The sequence below is a fragment of the Salvelinus namaycush genome, chromosome 21, assembly GCF_016432855.1.
Source record: "Salvelinus namaycush isolate Seneca chromosome 21, SaNama_1.0, whole genome shotgun sequence".
In the NCBI taxonomy this organism is placed as follows: Eukaryota; Metazoa; Chordata; class Actinopteri; order Salmoniformes; family Salmonidae; genus Salvelinus; species Salvelinus namaycush.
Window position 1 is genome coordinate 14,048,622 of NC_052327.1, and position 18,815 is coordinate 14,067,436.

General features: G+C 45.1%; 1 protein-coding gene across 1 annotated transcript in view; it reads right to left on the minus strand.

The window, feature by feature from the left end:
* dusp8a (dual specificity phosphatase 8a) overlaps positions 1-16,624 on the minus strand; it is a 68,093-nt gene extending 51,469 nt beyond the window's left edge. The window contains exons 1-2 of the mRNA XM_039017255.1: positions 16,320-16,624; positions 5,588-6,012 (exon numbers count right to left, since the gene is read on the minus strand). Coding sequence (XP_038873183.1) covers positions 5,588-5,824 — 237 coding nt within the window. The 5' untranslated portion in view covers positions 5,825-6,012; positions 16,320-16,624. The remainder of the gene's footprint in view (positions 1-5,587; positions 6,013-16,319) is intronic.
* Between the last annotated feature and the right edge of the window lie 2,191 nt (positions 16,625-18,815).

An 18,815-nucleotide genomic window follows, 5' to 3' on the forward strand; every position in this document is an offset into this window, starting at 1 on the left:
TTCTGACCCGGTACTAGATGGGTGTACCTAATAAACTGGCCATCTGAGTGCATTTTCTTCCCAGCTCTTCTGGTTCTGAAGTGACCCTTTAGTCTCTCCCTGTTGTTGTGTGTCTTAACCAGGCTTTACCAGCATCAACACATACTGTTTCTCGTCAGTCAGGTCAGGCCAGGTTCCCGAGGTGAAAAACACCGTATGACAAACCACACACCGTATGACACGTGACTCACCACTTATGACATCACTTGTGGGTATGAAAACACAGTGTCGGTCACGGCTGGGCTAAAATGTAAGTGTTGCTTAAATTGTCTGCCCTAAAGGAAATCACCAAAAACCCTGCTGCTCCCTCCTGTGACACACACTGGGTTACCCTGAGTGGTGCAATAGGCATGTTACTGTAAACCTAACTAGAACTGGAAATGGACCTAAAAACTATGTCTAAACTGCTGTACCTGGATGGACTTCAGTACGACACTATCCTCGCGTACGCTTACTCCGTCACCACCGCTAACTGGAAATAACACGTCAACGGGTCAGAATATGACACCTGGTCAACCTATTGTATACTGGAGTCTTGGGTTGAAATGAGAATGATACCGTGAACTGACAATCCACTTTCAGTCACTACTACCTAGAGTGAATGCAAATAACACACATGTATGGTTCGGGATATGGTACTTATCATACGCATCATGTAAATGTATCCATTTTTCTTTATGTCTCATCCATATTCAAGACAAATTGTGGAAGATATTTGTCATGTCTACTAAGGAGACGATAACGCATCTGTGTCTTCTGGGTGACCCACAAGGCATTGCACTACATTAAGTCATTAGGATCCTTAGCAGGTGGCGTTGAAGGAGGATACTGGGAGGTGGCATATGGTGGACCTTAAGTAGAAGTTACAGAGATCCTTAGTTAGTAAACGGCTTTATGGGACACGTGCTGCCGGAACCCAGTCTTCAGCCAAATGGACCAATTACCATCAAAGACTAACCGGTGACAACTGAACCTCAGTAAAGGGTTGTCAGTAGAGACTGAAACAACTGCTGATGAACTGGAGCGAGAGGGACAAAAAACGAGCGTGTGCGACTAGTTTTATTGCCTGAGCTACACTGTCAGTCTACATAGTACAATATAGCACTACAGTATAGAACAGGAGAGGATGGTGGCTTCCCTAAAGGGCGGGTCTAAGTGTCTCCCTGGCCCTGACTGGAGCTAGTCAATCTCCACGCCATCTGTCTGGCCTTGCCCTGGCTCACTCTTACACCACATTCAGCAACATTGAGCAGTGTGGAGGGATTAGCGTCGCTTAAGCCAAGAAACCACCCAGCCTGACCATAAAACAGTCATTGACTAGGGAGCCATAATGCTGTGGAGCTCAAGGTTCACCCACACACCACACACAAATACGGTCACACACAGCCTACTGTATTTAACTGACCTAGTTTACTAGAGCCTGCCAGTGAACTACATGGGGGTTATGTAGGGAGGGAGGGGAGACACCATTTGGATTCCAGTCCATACACAGAGTTCACTGAACCTAACCCTGTGATGATGAAATCTGAAAGGGCCGAGCATAGAGCCTTGGGGGACGCCTGCCATTTTCACTCAATGGGATGCAGGCAGGAGGTAGCCCACCCATGAATACGCCCTCTCTCGCTCCCTCCTTCTTCAGCTTCCTACATTCAATCCCACAAAGACCCACTATGGTGTCCTTTGCTTCCTTGGCAGGCTGTGTGGGGGTGTTTGTGGTGGGTTGGGCGGGAGCCTGCATTAACACCACACAGCCGGTCTGCACGTGCCCAACTCGCGGCCTGCCAGGGGCCACACAAAGGGGGATGATGTCATGCTTAGCCAATAACAAAGGACTCTCTGGGGCCGTGTGGACCTTCCCTCTCACCCTGCTAGTTCCAGCTTTATCCAGCCTACCATTAATCGGCAGCATTATCCTCTTTACTGTGTGTGTGTGTGTGTGGGGGGGGGGGGGGAATAATAACAACAGCTAGCCAGCCACAGGGCAATGCTGGAAAGAGAGAGAGAAAAGGGGAACAGAGAAAGAGCGGAAAGAGGGATGTTGATAGAGAGATGATGAAATAGAGGCGGGGGAGGGACACACACACACCAGGACAGAGAGACAGAGTGTGTGTGAGAGCAGTGCAGAGAAAAGATACACAGAGAAAGAGAAAGGATGAAATAAAATAGATAGCGTGAGAGGAAGATGGAGAGAGTGAGAGGGAAGGAAAGAGGGACACCCCACATGGTGCCTTACCACTGTGAGACCTGCCAGCCTCTCAGCCCCATTAGAAATTAATGATTCATCATGTATTATTGTGACAATTTGGAGTCCCTTATATTGTTAATAAGAATAGAATACGTTTCTAAAGACTTCTACATTAATGTGGATGCTACCATGATTACGGATAACCCTGAATGAATCGTGAATAATGATGGAGTGGGAGACGCATGTTTACACACTGTTTTATCCACTTCATATGTACACTGAGTATACAAAACATTAAGAGCACCTGCTCTTCCCATGACATAGGCATCATCCTGGACTTCCTGATGGGCCGCCCCCAGGTGGTAAGGGTAGGTAACAACACATCCGCCACGCTGATCCTCAACACAGGGGCCCCTCAAGGGTGCGTGCTCAGCCCCCTCCTGTACTCCCTGTTCACTCATGACTGCACGGCCAGGCACGACTCCAACACCATCATTAAGTTTGTAGATGACACAACAGTGGTAGGCCTGATCACTGACAACAACGAGAGCCTATAGGGAGGACGTCAGAGACCTGGCTGTGTGATGCAAGGACATCAACCTCTCCCTCAACGTGATCAAGACAAAGGAGATGATTGTGGACTACAGGAAAAAGACGACCGAGCACGCCCCCATTCTCATCGACGGGGCTGTAGTGGAGCAGGTTGAGAGCTTCAAGTTCCTTGGTGTCCACGTCACCAACAAACTAACATGGTCCAAGCACACCAAGACAGTCGTGAAGAGGGCACGGCAAAGCCTATTCCCCCTCAGGAGACTGAAAAGATTTGTCATGAGTCCTCAGATCCTCAAAAGGTTCTACAGCTGCACCATCGAAAGTATCCTGACTGATTGTATCAACGCCAGGTATGACAACTGCTCGGCCTCCGACCGCAAGGCGCTACAGAGGGTAGTACATCACTGGGGCCAAGCTTCCTGCCATCCAGGACCTCTATACCAGGTGGTGTCAGAGGAAGGCTCTAAAAATTGTCAAAGACTCCAGCCACCCTAGTCATAGACTGTTCTCTCTGCTATCACACGGCAAGCGGTACCAGAGCACCAAGTCTAGGTCCAAGAGGCTTCTAAACAGATTCTACCTCCAAACCATAAGACTCCTGAACATCTAGTCAAATGGCTACCCAGACTATTTGCATTGCCCCCCCCCCCCTCTCCACACCACTGCCACTCTCTGTTGTCATCTATGCATAGTCACTTTAATTAACTCTACCTACATGTACATACTACCTCAACTAACTGGTGCCCCCGCACATTGACTCTGTACCGGCACCCCCTGTTTATATTGTTATTTTTTTACTGCTGCTCTTTAATTACCTTTTACTTTTCTCTCTTATTCTTATCCGTATTTTTTAAAACTGCCCTGTTGGTTAGGGGCTCGTAAGTACGCATTTCACTGTTGAATTCGGCGCATGTTAATAATAACATTTGATTGAATTGATAAGGTGAATCCAGGTGAACGCTATGATCTCTTACGGATGTCACTTGTGAAATCCACATCACTTCAAATCCGCAAGACAAGGGGGGGGGGGGGGGGGGGGGGTGCCACTCAATATTAGGAAGGTGTTCCTAATATTTGGTATACTCAGTGTATCGTCGCTATCAATAACAAAATAGTTCTATAAGAGGCTTTGAATAAAAGTGTCCGATTAAATGACTATGTTTACAACTTCTAGCATCCCAACCAGATCAAGGTCTCTACACACTGACTGGGGGACCTTAGCCATTGGTCTATTATAAGAAGGGTTGCGCAACAACATCGTGCTCAGGTTAATAATGGCTCTAACCTAACCTGGTTGTAAGCCTGAGCATTGGCAGTATGCCAATGATGCATATTTGAATCTGAGAACGAGTGAGAGAGAGAGAGAGAGAGAAAGAGGGTGAGAGAGAGAGAGAGAGAAAGAGGGTGAGAGAGAGAGAGAAAAAGAGGGTGAGAGAGAGAGAGTGTGAGGGGGAGAGAAAAAGATAGACGAAGAGAGAAGGCGAGAGAGTGAGCATGTCAAGCTAAGGATGTCTTTCAATCCCAGGGAACAATGACATCAAGAAGTATTGAAAATAAAGCATATTTTAATTAAGTTGACTGGAGGTCTAAGGCGACGCTGCTTCCACTCATGTCAGACACCTCTAATTTTCACAGTTAATTTACATTTACAGGCTGAGTTGGAGAGAGTGACTCCAGGTGATTAAAGCATTAATATAACCTGCTAGGGAAGGAAAGAGAGAATGAGAGGGAGCACAAGACACACTCACACATGCCAGGTCAGGCATGCAGGGTCAGGTGGTTCACATCAGGAAGTAGAACACTGGTTTTTATGAGCTACAACTCAAAGTGCCTGTGTCACACCTAAAAGAATTCTCACCAAATGTTTCCGTCTTCATGATACTAAAGGGCAAAGTGTCATCTGGCTCCGTTAGCATCGCAGAAGCAATGCTCTGGCCGTGTTCTTTCTTTCTTGTTGGATTACGTTCAAACTATGCCACTATAGCACTGTGTTCGGTCTTGGTGCCGCTGTAGGAAGGAGGATGGAATTTCCACAGCTCTGTTATGACTGATTCATTTTTTTTCAATTATTTTCTATTTGTCCCTGTGCATTGTTGGGAAGGGCCAGTGCGTATGCGTTTCACTGTTAGTCTACCTTTTGTTTACTAAGTATGTGACAAATGTTATTTTATGTGTCGTGTAAAACCCCTGGATAGAGCACACACACACATGCACAAACAGGCAGACACACATCATACACACTTGGGATTCCCCGCTGAGTTTCTCCAGTTTCACACAGTGACTAAAAATACAGGAGTTGTGTCGCATGCCATGGCCGTGCTACGGGGGGGAAAAAGGCTGTCATATTGGGAGCAGAAGTCTTGGAAAAAGGGAGGATCCAGTTTCAGGGCCACTAATAAGCAATAAACCTACAGTACAACTGCCTGCCAGCCAAATATAGCACCCAGAGATCCAGGGCAGAGAAGACGCTCGCCAGAGAGATCCAGACTAACCACACAACACAGAACAGCACGTAACAGACTCCTACCGGAGCTGCATCAGAGAACATTAATGGTGTCTGGTACTGGACTCCTAGAACAGTGTTTCCTGGTCCTCGACTACCCCCAACAGTACACATTTTCATTGTAGCCCTGGACAAACGCGCCTCATTCAACTCATTGAGGGCCTGATGATTAGTTGACAAGTTGAATCAGGTGTGCTTGTCCAGGGTTACAGTAAACATGTGTAGTGTTGGGGGTACTTGAGGACCAGGGTGACTCACGGTGACTCACATCCACCCTCAGACCTCTAACCCCTGACCCCTTGACCTACCTTGACCTTGCCATTGGGCTGCAGTAGCTCGGTGACGGACACCTTGTCTTGCTGCAGTCGCCGCTTCACCAGCTTGGAGCAGCACACGTTGACCGCCCCCTGTATGTGGGACGCGTTGTACTCCGAGAAGGTCCTGCTGTCAATCACCAGCAGGCGCCCCGCCCCCCTCTGGATCAACCCTGCCAGGCGCTTTATGTCCATGGCGCTCCGCCTGGCTGGTCCCTTCTCCCCCGCCATGATGCCACAACGAGGGGTCGCAAGAGAATGGGTGGGTGGACGTGGGAGGGGTGGCGTTGAGGGGGAGGGGTGGATGAGTGGAGAGAGGGAGTATCGGTGGAGGAAGAGGAGAAGAGAGCAGAGCAGAGGACGTCAATGGAGGAGAGCAGCCACTGCCACTGGAGCAGGCCTCAGGAGATCCATGGTGTCTGAGGAGAGAAGAAAAGAGAGAAAAAGGGAGAGAAGAAGGTCAATAGAGTCCCTTTTCATGTGGATGGCTATAAATGAAGTGCTTTGTAACACTAAACTAGTGGCAACTGAGCAGCCACAAACTTTAAGGAGACAAAACCTTAAAGGGAAATGTCACAATTTTTGTAGTTAAAAAATATAGAAGATAAGTGTTTCCAATGACATCATCAACCAATTATAATTGGTTAAAAATCACATGGTGCACCACCGATGATGTCATTGGAAACACTTATCTTCCTCTATCTTTTTCACTACAAAACATAGAAACGCGCAACTGTCACATACGTTGATGTCGGGGTGGTGCTGGAGATGATGAACATGAAGGAGAAGATTTTTTATATTTCCATTTCACTTTGCTTTTGAAACACACGGGTGTAAAAGGGTTATAAGACAGACTTAGGGTGTACTGAAGCTTTCATCCTGAGAAGTTTGGAAACATGACATGGTGATGATTGACACCACACAGTAACCAAGAGAACTAAGTAGCCTATTGTCTTCCATGTTTCCATCACGTATACCAGAGCAACATAAAACAAACCACATCACCCATCAGTCCCATTATCTCAATGTCAAGTGTGCACAGTATTAAAGGCATTTACAGTCTTATGTGCAGACTTCGCTCACCTCGCGTATAAAAATAACTGGAGTACTAAACATGGATATTAAATGTTATTTTAAGACTTCACAAGGGCTCTGGATCATCCACTGGGCTCAATCTGTCCTGAGATCTGAGAGAGCTATCATCAACAATAGACAGGCGCTTTATATACGGACTAGTACGCATGGTATAATTGAAACTGTGTGTGTGTTTGTTTGTTGTGGTGGGTGCATGGTCTCTTGTGTGGCAGCTCGTGAAACAGGAAACTGAGGGGCTGAGGTAAATTAAGCCGGGGGGGGGGGGGGGGGGGGGAATTCACAGAGCAGGTCTGGGCACAGATGAACAGCCTGTGTGTCTCTGTGTGTGCGTCATTTATCACAGAGAACCCTCTACAAACTTGATGGACTGCCTCCTCTCATCTATCACACATAATCACTTTCACTCCCACCGCCACCCCCGCAACTGTCAAGACTGTCAGCTGACACACACACACACACTTCATGTATACACATGTGAACATACACAGTGCAGTCCCTGCCAGTTGGGTTGGGTGAATAACCCAACATGTTGGGTGGTTTAGATTACCCAAACATGGGTTAATTTAACCATCGGTTGTTGTTTCATTTATTTATTATTTTATATATTCTACCCCTTTTTCTCCCCAATTTCATGATATCCAATTGGTAGTTACAGTCTTGTCAAATCAAAATCAAATCAAATTGTATTTGATTGAGAGCCGTGCGTCCTCCAAAATGCGACCCCGCCAAGCCGCGCTGCTCCTTCACACACTGCTCGCTTTAACCCGGAAGCCAGTCGCACCAACGTGTCGGAGGAAACGCCGTCCAGCTGGCGACCGAAGTCGGCGTGCATGCGCCGGCCCGCTACAAGGAGTCGCTAGAGCGCGATGGGACAAGGACATCCCAGCCGGGCCAAACCCCTAACAACGCTGGGCCAATTGTGCGCAGCCTCATGGGTCTCCTGGTCGCGGAACCCAGGGCTGTAGTGATGCCTCTAGCACAGCGATGCAGTGCCTTAGACCGCTGCGCCACTCGGGAGGCCTTCTGTACAGCACTTTGAGATATCAGCTGATGTACGAAGGGCTATATAAATAAACTTGATTTGATTTGATTAGAGGTGACGCGTGCAGAACGCTGAACGAAGGAGAGCTCGGTTTGTTGTTTTGAAAGTCTCTGAAAAAGTGTTATTTTGAAAAAGTTTGACTAGCAGCTAACTTTTGAATTTGGATCCCACGACGAGGCCAACCAAAAGTCTGAAGAGATGCTTGGCGTAGCAGCTAGCCTAGCTGCTAACTAGCTATCAAGCTAGCAAAGGTTTCCTGAACGCTTGAACAAAGCCTTGTGGCTGTCTAAATCCCTGCTGTTTTGTCGCTGTTTCCATCTGCCCTGCGACCTGCCCTGTCTGGAACTGCGTGGAGTACCAGCGTTAGCCTAAGTTGCTACCGTGACATCCGAAACCAAAGCCGGGAGGAATAACATTGACGACAGTGTTTCTCTATCACAAGTGAAGGATATTTTAAACTAACAAAGAGGGTTCTACAAGCAGTTGCTATAAGCAGTTGTTATAAAAACAGGAAAATTGCTTCAAGAGCTTTGTCCAAATACTGATGGACCTGACCAGAGAGGTCCAGGACCTTAAGAACCGTTTACTATTCTCCCAAGATGAGGTGGATGTCCTAAAAGAGACTTTCAGAAATATTACAAACTGTAAGTCCACGCCCTTTACTCTTCTCTATGTTTTACTAATGACCTACCCCTGGCATTAAACAAAGCCTGTCTGTCTATGTATGCTGATGATTCAACCCTATATGCGTCAGCAACCACAGATAGTGGAATCACTGCATTCCTAAACAAAGAGTTGCAGTCAGTTTTGGAATGGGTGGCCAGTAATAAACTAGTCCTGAACATCTCTAAAACTAAGACCATTGTATTTGGTACAAATTATTCCCTACGTTCTAGACCTCAGCTGAAGCAAGTTGAGACTAAATGACTTGGTGTTACCTTGGATTGTAAACTGATTGGGAGAGGTCTGTCCGTGATAAAGAGATGCTCGACTTTTTTGACGCCACACTCCAGAAAGCAAGTCCTGCAGGCTCTAGTTTTATCTTATCTTGATTATTGCCCAGTCATATGGTCAGGGGCTGCAAAGAAGGACCTAGAAAAGCTGCAGCTGGTCAAGAACAGAGCGGCATGTCTCGATCTTCACTGTAATCACAGGTCTAATATGAATACTATGCCTGCCAGTCTCTCTTGGCCAAAAGTAGAGGAGAGACTAACTGCATCACTTATTTTTATAAGAAACATTAAGGTGTTGAAAATCCCAAATTGTTTGCATAGTCCACTTACACACAGCTCTGACACACACACTTACCCCACCAGACATGCCACCAGGGGTCTTTTCACAGTCCCCGAATTCAAGAAAACGTACAGTATTATATAGAGCCATGATTGCATGGAACTCCCTTCTATCTCAGATTGCTCAAGCGAACAGCAATTCTTGTTTAAAAAATCAACATTTAAAGCAACACCTCACGACACAACACCTGTTCCCTATTTGACCTAGATATTTTGTGTGTATTTTGTCACGTTGGTATAAAGGATTCAGGAGACAGGCGCAGGAATTATTTTTATTGACCCAAATTACAGCGTGCCGTGTAAAGGCACGGGGACGAAGACCAAACAAACACGTATACAAAACATAGGGTTGAAACCCAAACAAAAGAGCGAGGAGTACCTTGAATAAATACACCGGGCGAGACCCGTAATCATCTGCACAATACAAGCACGAAAGTCAAAGCAACAAGGCACAGGTACTCACACAACCAAAAGACATTGGAACAATAATCGACAGCCCAATAGTGAAACAAAGGGCACATTTATACAAATACAGTCAGTGAGGAATTGGAACCAGGTGTGCGTAATGACACAGTTCAGTGCCTAGAGGCCGGTGACGTAGACCTCCGAAACTGGTGCACGGAACGAGCAACAGTACCGGAGGGATCCGTGACATATTTACTAATATGCAGGCTATGTGTGATGTTTTAAATGTATGTAGTTCTGGCCTTGAACTGTTCTTGTCTATTAATGTCCTGTATTATGTCATGTTTCATATTTTGTGTGGACCGAAAGGAAGAGTAGCTGCTGCTTTCGCAACATATAATGGTGATCCTAATAAAAAAACAATTATAATAATAATTTCCTCATGTTAAGTTTTTACACTGCAAATTTGAATTTTACTTTCATATTTTTGCACATTAAATGTTCTAATATGAAATGTATAACATTAGTATTTACATATTCCAACATTGACACAGTGACATTGGGATATGCATAGGTTTTTGGAGAACTCATACACTCGTGTAAGCCTCATCAAAGCTTCAAAAGTGTCAGCATTCAACCTTAACATGTGATAACAATACAACAGCGCAAATGAACCGGAATGACATTGTCTCACGGGTGGCCAAAAATAACTAACTATCTGAAAGCAAGGCTCATACTAAGCCACACCTCCGGTTTTCTGAGCTGACCCGCTGGATCTTATCACAATAACCCAGCAGTCAATAACTCAGCACCCAGCATCAATAATCCAGCAGTCAATAACTCAGCACCCAGCATCAATAACCCAGCAGTTTTTAAAGAAAACAACCCAACTAAGTGACCCGACGCCTGCAACCCAGCAGTTGGGTCAACCAAACAACCCAGCATTTTTTTGCGGAATGCACCATTCACCATACACACACACTGACAACCATGTACTACACAGAGAGAAAGGGAGGAAGAGAGAGGGGGAAGAGATGGAGACAGAGAGAAAGAAAGGCAGCATGTGTGTAAGGAGTGGGAGAGGGGATGAAAGACTATGTGAGAGAGAAAGAGAAAGAATTTGTGTGTGTATGTGTGAGAGAGAGGTGGGAGAGAGAAAAAGCGTGCATGAGAGAGACAGAGAGCGAGAGAAACAAGAAACATTCAGTCCTGTACAGTAGAATAGTGGGGACTTGGTGGGTGACAGAAAGAGAGACAGACAAAATAGAAAGAGAGAGCTCTGGTCAGCAGCCAGTCAGTCAGCAGTGTCCGTGGACGGGGGCCATGATCTACTCAACAACCTTTAACCCCTACTATGACATATCGCCCCCGCACAGTGAGGGTAGGAGAAGAGGGGAAAGGAGGGATTGTTATTCCGCAAGGACCTCTCAGCCTAGCAACACAGCTAGCTCCAGGCTAGGGGAGGGGGAGAGAGCCGTGCAGATGGAGCAGAGCGAGGAGAGATTGAAGAGAGAGAGAGAGAGCGAGAGGAAGATAGAAGAGAGGGCAAATAGAAGAGAGGAGAGATAGAAAAGAGATATATAGACGATAGGAGGTAGGTGGTTGCTTGGCAACGCTCCCAGTGCTAGCACGGCATCTCGAACACGGAAGAACTAACTAACCTCTATACGTAGAGAGCTAGAGCTAACGGACTCCTCCAGCATAACACAAAGACACTGGGACTACTATGAGCAAAATACTTTGAAGGCGTTGGAAGTACATATTTTTTGGGGTTGAAAAGATGCTGAAAAGACGTCTTTTTCAACGTCTTGTAATGTCTTTTTCAACGTCTTGTGCTCGCTATTCCCTGCTATACTCTACCGTGTCTAGACGTGAAAGAGTAGACACACGTGTACGCAATATGCATGGTTACAAATCTAAAGCACACGCAACAACAAATCAAATCTTATTGGTCGCGTACACATACAGTATTTTGCAGTTATTATCGCAGGTGCAGCGAAATGCTTATGCCCCCCCCCCTCAAATAAATTAACAAACATCACAATGAGCAATGTCAGAGTCTGGAATATAAATATATATGTATATGATAGTGTGTTTACACATTATGGACAGTATATGAATAGAAAATATGTGTACAGCAGTAGTTATATAAGATGACACCGAACACTAGGAACACCTTCCTAATATTGAGTTGCAACCCCCACCTCTTTTGCCCTCAGAACAGCCTCACTTCGTCAGGGCATCAGGGCAACAGGGCGTCAGGGCAACCCAGCAGCGTTGCAGTTCTTGACACAAACCAGTGCGCCTGGCACCTACTACCATACCCTGTTCAAAGACACTTAAGACTTTTGTCTTGCCCATTCACCCTCTGAATGACACACATACACAATCCATGTCTCACTTGTCTCAAGACTTAAAAATCCTTTGTTAACCCATCTCTACTATTTCATCTACACTGATTGAAGTGGATTTAACAAGTGACATTCAATAAGGGATCACAGCGTTCCCCTGGATTCACCTGGTCAGCCTATGTCATGGGAAGAGCAGGTGTTCTTAATGTTTTGTATACTCAGTCTACATATGAGGTGGGTAAAACAGTATGTAAATATTATTAAAGTGACCAGTGTTCAATGTATATAGGGCAGTGGTCTCTAAGGTGCAGCGTAGAGTACCAGGTGATAACATGTGACTAACCCATAGTAGGCTTACAAAAGACATCACACGCAATGCATGTAAACAAAAATCCACACATGTCCCCCCTTCCTCTCTCTCCCACACAAATACAAAAAACGGATTTGGTTTCCTCACCTGAGCTAGCAGCTAGTGTAGCCTCACTGCACCAAGGATGTTAGCATCCCTATGTCATCCTTACGATGCTTTATAACATCACATTGCATAGCATGTCTATGGCATTCGAGTTGTTCAGACAGACAGTGCTAAAGAACAGGCTGAGCACAACACACACGGACGCTGCTTATGTCTAATGGCGCCAGAGCCCGCCCTCCCATCTCCCTCCCTCCCTCACTTTCTAGTTTTCTTATGCAGACAACAAGGAAGGCAGGGAGGGGAGGGGTGTGCAGGTTACATCTGTAACCGGGAGGAGAGAGGTACCAGCTATCACGCCATCGTTGCATCACAGCTTGCCTCTCATTCCCTTCTGTTTGTCTAGACTGAGAGGGAGGTAAGAGAGCAGAGAAGGGGAGGCCCCAACCTCAGCATCCTCCACCATCCAACATGGCAACGCAGTATCCTTATTGAACACGGCAACTTCATTCCCTCTCCTGCATAACAAGTCTCCTCCATCTTGTATTTAGAAACCATAAAAAACCCTCAGAGATTTAGAAGAAAAAAGAAAAACTATCTAAAATAGCCAGCGGGAGTCTGTTTTTATTTTTAAATCTTGGATGTACAGAAGAGAAGTTGGAAACAGAAGAGTGGAACAGGTGGAACTGACTGGAGCAGATTCTCGGGTTGCCATAGAAACAGCCCGTATCGGGTAGAGCAGGGGGCACGAGGAGGACAGAGGGAGGGAGGATGCTGTGGAGTGGGTACTGGTAGGGTAAGGTACCACCACTTAGGCTGGCTCCAACACAACTAACCAATTACTAGTGCATCTGAAACAGGTTCATATATTGTCAGGACGAGGCAATCAAAAATATGCAACTTTAGGTCCTGTAGTAGCCCAGGAGTAACGAAACATGAATTAAAAAATAACCAACACTCTCAAACTGAGTAAATGATTTTAGTTATTACATTTAGTAATAAACTCATTTCTGTTCAATACATTTCAAATAAACAACTCAGTGCTGGCTGTCTTCTTACGGTCAGTAATTACACATAACCCTGTGGTTAAACAAAGAGATCAACTGGAGGACACCCAACGACGAGGTAACTTCATCCGGGTTAATCATCAACTCCCAATAACGTCATCCACAGACCTCATAGGAATCTGTGGAACACAAACAGTTACTTCATCCCGTGCCATGTCCTCTTTCCCTTTTATTTTACTGACCAGCAATCACCTATAACAACTCGACCAAAACATGGGAATGTGTCGAGCACAATAAACATATGACTTCAGAGCCGTCTCCTCTTTCCCTTCACCTACAGTATATGACAACTCCACCAAAACATGGATCTCAATAGTCCTCCTCTTGACTCCTTTCCTTCTTCTGCACTGATGTGGAAAAACTATAGATAAGGGCCTGAGTGGCGATGAAGGGAGGAGGAAAGGAAGCCACTGTAGACTATTGAGATGCAGCCCAGGCAGGTCTCTTCCAGGCCTGGGGCCTAAGGCTAGTGCTCCTGCTGTGATAATCAGTTCAATATGGACACCAGTGTAACATAACCAGTGTAACATCTGACAAGACTATTTTGCTCCTACAAATGCCACAGTGGTGACCACAGCAAGATCCAACCCCGGCTCAACAAAGAACACAATCTTCAATGAACACTATGGCCATTGATAATGAGGTGATCATGTTTCTATAAATAATGCCATATCTCATGTGTGGTTAACCTACAATCCCAAGCTCTCATTTCCTTAACCCAAAGACAATGATTTCCAATAGAAAATACCAGTGGAATTCAGTCAAAATGTAAATAAATACTAGTTACCCTCCATTATGAACGAATATAGTGTCATTGGCAGCGTACACGTATACAGGCAATACTGTTCAGCGTGTTGATTAGAGAACTTCCCTGCAGATTCAATCTGACCCTAGACTCCATGCCCATTGTGTGTGTGTGGATACTAATGACAGGGGTATGACAACATGGTCAGTGAGCTGAGCTGACAGATATAGAGACATGTAGCACTCCAGTTGATCTCTCAACCCCGCTGTGTGTGTGTGTGTGTGTGTGTGTGTGTGTGTGTGTGTGTGTGTGTGTGTGTGTGTGTGTGTGTGTGTGTGTGTGTGTGTGTGTGTGTGTGTGTGTGTGTGTGTGTGTGTGTGTGTGTGTGTGTGACAGCACTTATCTACCATCTACCCCCCTGTCCCATCATAATAGAATAATAACATAGGCAATTTAGCAGACACGTCTATCCAAAGCAACTTACAGTCAGTCGTACATTGTGAGCAACGTGCTCTACCAACTGAGCTACAGAAGACCACCATCACACAGGCCTTATTCACTGCTGCTACGATGGACCGTCTAGGACCCAGTGAGGCACAGGGCCACTGTGCACAGTTGCTGTTTAATGTTTACACACACTCAGAAACGCCCGGACACACACCGTGTACAGTGTAGCTCTCCCTCGGAACTCAAACAGCACAATAACCATATACTGTAACGAGCAGCTGTTATTACAGCACCTTCTCAGAGGGGAAAGCAGACCGTACAGACATTGCATCACCACCCTCAGTACCGTAGCCGCACTTGCTGTAACACACAGGACACGCACAGACAGTACGCAATGATGTTCATCATCTCCACTATTCTCTCTCTCTCTCTCTCTCTCCGCTACACTGTTACATAGCCCACTCTGTCTACATTTCAGGTGAACCTATAAGCGAAGGTCCTATATCTGGTTCAACCCGTGAATGCTGCCAACAACACCTACAGCTTCATCTGCTTAACATACAACATGATAGAAATAGAAGTGGTTAGAATGGGAATATCTGTTCTATCAGCGTTATAAGGGCTATCTCCAGGTAATGATAGTGCAGGAGGTAGGCCGACTGAATGCTTTGATAAACAGGGTAAGGAACACATTTATTTTTTAGGGGGGGGGGGGGGGGGCAGCACACCCTGCAACACCCCTACTCCCTGTGGCTATGAAGGGACAGCATCGTCAGGAAATAACATCACACAGGGCTGCTCTGCTCAATACAGCTGTATCTCAGCGACACTGGCATGCATATCTCAACATAAACAATCACGTAACGAAGACAACATTAGCAGTAGCCTATAGTGTTATTACCTCACGTTGTTATAAAATCACAGGTTAATAACATGATCATAACAATAAAGGTAAGGAAATAATAGAAGGGGGGAAAAAATATCCACAAATAAAATGTTAAGACATATAGCGTATGTCGATGTATTTCTGGTTTTGAGCACGATGAAAACCACGGGGTGTTCTGGCCTGGTGACAATACCCGCTCCACCACGATCCAGTATAAATAGAGACGCGATAATAAAACCGAGGCGCAACACAAAAATAACGCACCGCAATACACCCAATGGAGACAGACCACAATAAAGACCAGATATGGAATAGACATACTTGTGGTCAAATGTTTAGTAGTATATTTTTGGGGGATAATTAGACTACATTATAGGCTACAGGCGCGGGCGCGTCAATTGAGAATGATAGTGCGGTGCAGTAGATTTACTGTTCTGTTGTGACGTGTGGATATCTGCATGCGAAACGACCACCCATTAATCGCGCACATGATTAATAGCCCCAAAATAAAAACAGAAAAATAACTGCATTCCACCTACCGTAAAATGAAAAGAAAAAAATGCGAAGACACCAGGTATTTGTAACAATAAAGAAGAACTATGCCCAGGTTTGATTATTTTCCATTATACTGGGCTGCGCACTAACAGACGGCAGGGGTACGTAACCACGCCGCACTACTGTAGCAAGCCAACTAACGTTAGCCCCCTTGCTAACGTAATCGGCAAGGGGAGGAATTATTTGACAAATAGCTGACTGATCACTGGAAAACAAACGGGAAAAACTATTTTTACGCCACTTTGATACCGAAGTGACTTTTTCGTAGTAGGTTAGGATAACTTACATAGCATGTTATGATAATTAACGTAGCAGGTTAGGAGACTGAGGTTAAGTTTAGAAAAAGGGTAAGGGTTAGGGAAAATCACCTTATATTGAAGTGATTGATCACACACTGCACAAGAGGGGGGTGGCTCCACAAACACTCACCTCTGTGTCCCCGGCTTGGTGATTTGTGATCAGCTAACCTCCATGTGTAAAGGAACAGTGTGTCACGCAAGCCCTCTTCAAAGCGCTTTAACTTTGGTCACTGTTTACTTGTCATGGGTCGAGGGTAATGAAACACTGTGCGACAGCAGAGCCACTATGGTCTGAGCGCAAAATTGACAGCGCTGGAATATAAAGGAAATTAACACATTAAAGCACTACAATTGTTTCGCTTGTATATAGGTCATGCAATGTGGCCGCAATTACAGATAAGCAATCTGCATTTACTAGGCATTAACGTCCCTGGAAAACAGAAGGTGCCTTTAGCACTAAAATGAACTAAGGATGAGGTCATGGTTCAGAAGGGAGAGAGAAAAAAAATCAGGTTGACGTCATTTTCAACCAATCGGAGTCTGCGGTTTAGGGGTTAGTTGACGTCAGCCTTCTGAGCCGTGGATTAAAGGGACACTGGTTTTAAAGGAGACGCGCACGATTATTCCTTGATCTCGCGTGCCGCGCAACATGCTGTCAAGAGCTCACACGCTTCAGGGACCGTAGGGGTCATGCACTGTCGCTGAGAGAGGAAAAGGCTATTTTGTGCAACCGCGATTAAAGGTTGCTGGATGGGTGTGCAGAATCCTGGGCCCAGGAGGCTGCTGAGGGGAGGACGGCTCATAATAATGGCTGGAATGGAGTGAATGGAAAGGAGCCGTCCTTCCTAATTAAGGTGCCACCAGCCAGCTGCATGTGATCCTAGGATATGTCTAGGTTTGGTCTGTGTGATGTCCCTCTTCATCTCCCCCTTGTCTGTAGGACCACGGAATGAATGAAAAATCAACTCTCTAACCGCCATTTTGAATTGTAAAGAATTTAGGATTTTTTTTCGGGTTACTTTGACATTAGTTAAATAAAGACACATCTCATGAGAAAGTCAAGAGCCACAAAATTGGATCAACATTTTTTTTTGTATAGAGCCAAGACAAATACTAACTCTAATAGGGCTCAATACAGAGTGAATGAAAATAAAGAATAGCCAGTTAACCAAAAAAGGAACAAAAACAGAAAAAATCACATATACCAGAGAGAACCAAAACATATATTGCAGTCTAATAAAGGCCTACCCAAGAAATACAGTGACAACGTCAACACTAGATCCATATGAATATTTATAGGCATACAATCCTACAATTGTAGTGGTCAATGCTCATGGTGAGTTATTTTGCTCTCATAATACAATGGGATGGTCTTTGTGTCATAGCAAAGAAGATATATTAACAAGTGACGCTCTAACAATGGAAATACATGTCCTCAACAATGGAAGGCAGGCAGGGGGAGGTGAGATCCTTCCAGCCAATGAAAGGGCAGATACAACAGTCACAACTCCGATATAAAGTCTTTTTTTTAAGTTGCCGAAATGCCAGGTGTCCACTTATATCAGTGCATTCGTAATAACCTAACCATTACGAAACTTCTATTCAATCAAATAAGCTGGGCGTAGCAAATGAGGAATTAAATTTTAAGTTGACTAAATTCGACTCTCTCTCATTGACCTCCATACAAAAATTCCGTGGACAGATTTTGGGTAGAGTAAACCCTCTCGCTTCGCCTCTTTCTCTCTGGTTGTAGTCGTTGTATGGCACTGTATTACATTGTATAGTCTGGCATCTAGTGGTTATAGTTGTGTACTGACAACTGCTACAGCAGGCATTCTAAAGAGAAACGACAACACAGATTCATGAAAATCTACTTTTATTTGGATGCAAAAACTCACAATTTAAAAGCAATACTGTAGTAGCAGAGGAGAGTAGGCTGTTTGCTGGTTGGTTGGAGTATGTCTGACAGTTTCCCAGTGAGCAAAACTGTTTGAGAAGACATCTTTTCAACATCTTTTCAAACAAAAAGACATGTTCAATGTATTTTCAACCAATTTTGTTCACTGGGTTGGCTATTTCAATTATCTTCTCCCTCACTATGATCACCAGAATAAGACCTGGTAGCAGAGACAACAAGCACTCAAAATAAAGCGGTTGGATCAATTGCAACGAGCGTTACCAGGAAAGGATTTCATAGTTGAATTCCAACTTCTCCAAGTTTCTAGCGGTTCCACTTCAGCTCTTTTCCATCTGCAAAACTCAACATTTCATTGCAGTTTCAATCAGAGGATGAAATACTAGTGCTCATTTTTACTTTGTGAGATGCCCTTTAAAACAAACCAGTGACATTGTCTGCTGGGTGTTCGCTGTAATTGACCAGTTGCATTCAATCAAGATGAAAGTTGTTAGAGATTTCTTCCATACAACTCTTAATCCATTGTTTTAGCTGTCATACCCGTAGCTGATATTTCTCATGTTGTTGTGAAGGCAGTCTGGCCTGGAGTCACAGGCCACAATGCAATCAATTACGTGCCAAGGGGAAACCATGCTGTCGGTCAATGTTAAGTATCGGAGGTGTCAGCCACATTTAAATCCTGGCTGGAAGCTGTTCGTCATAGACATTGGC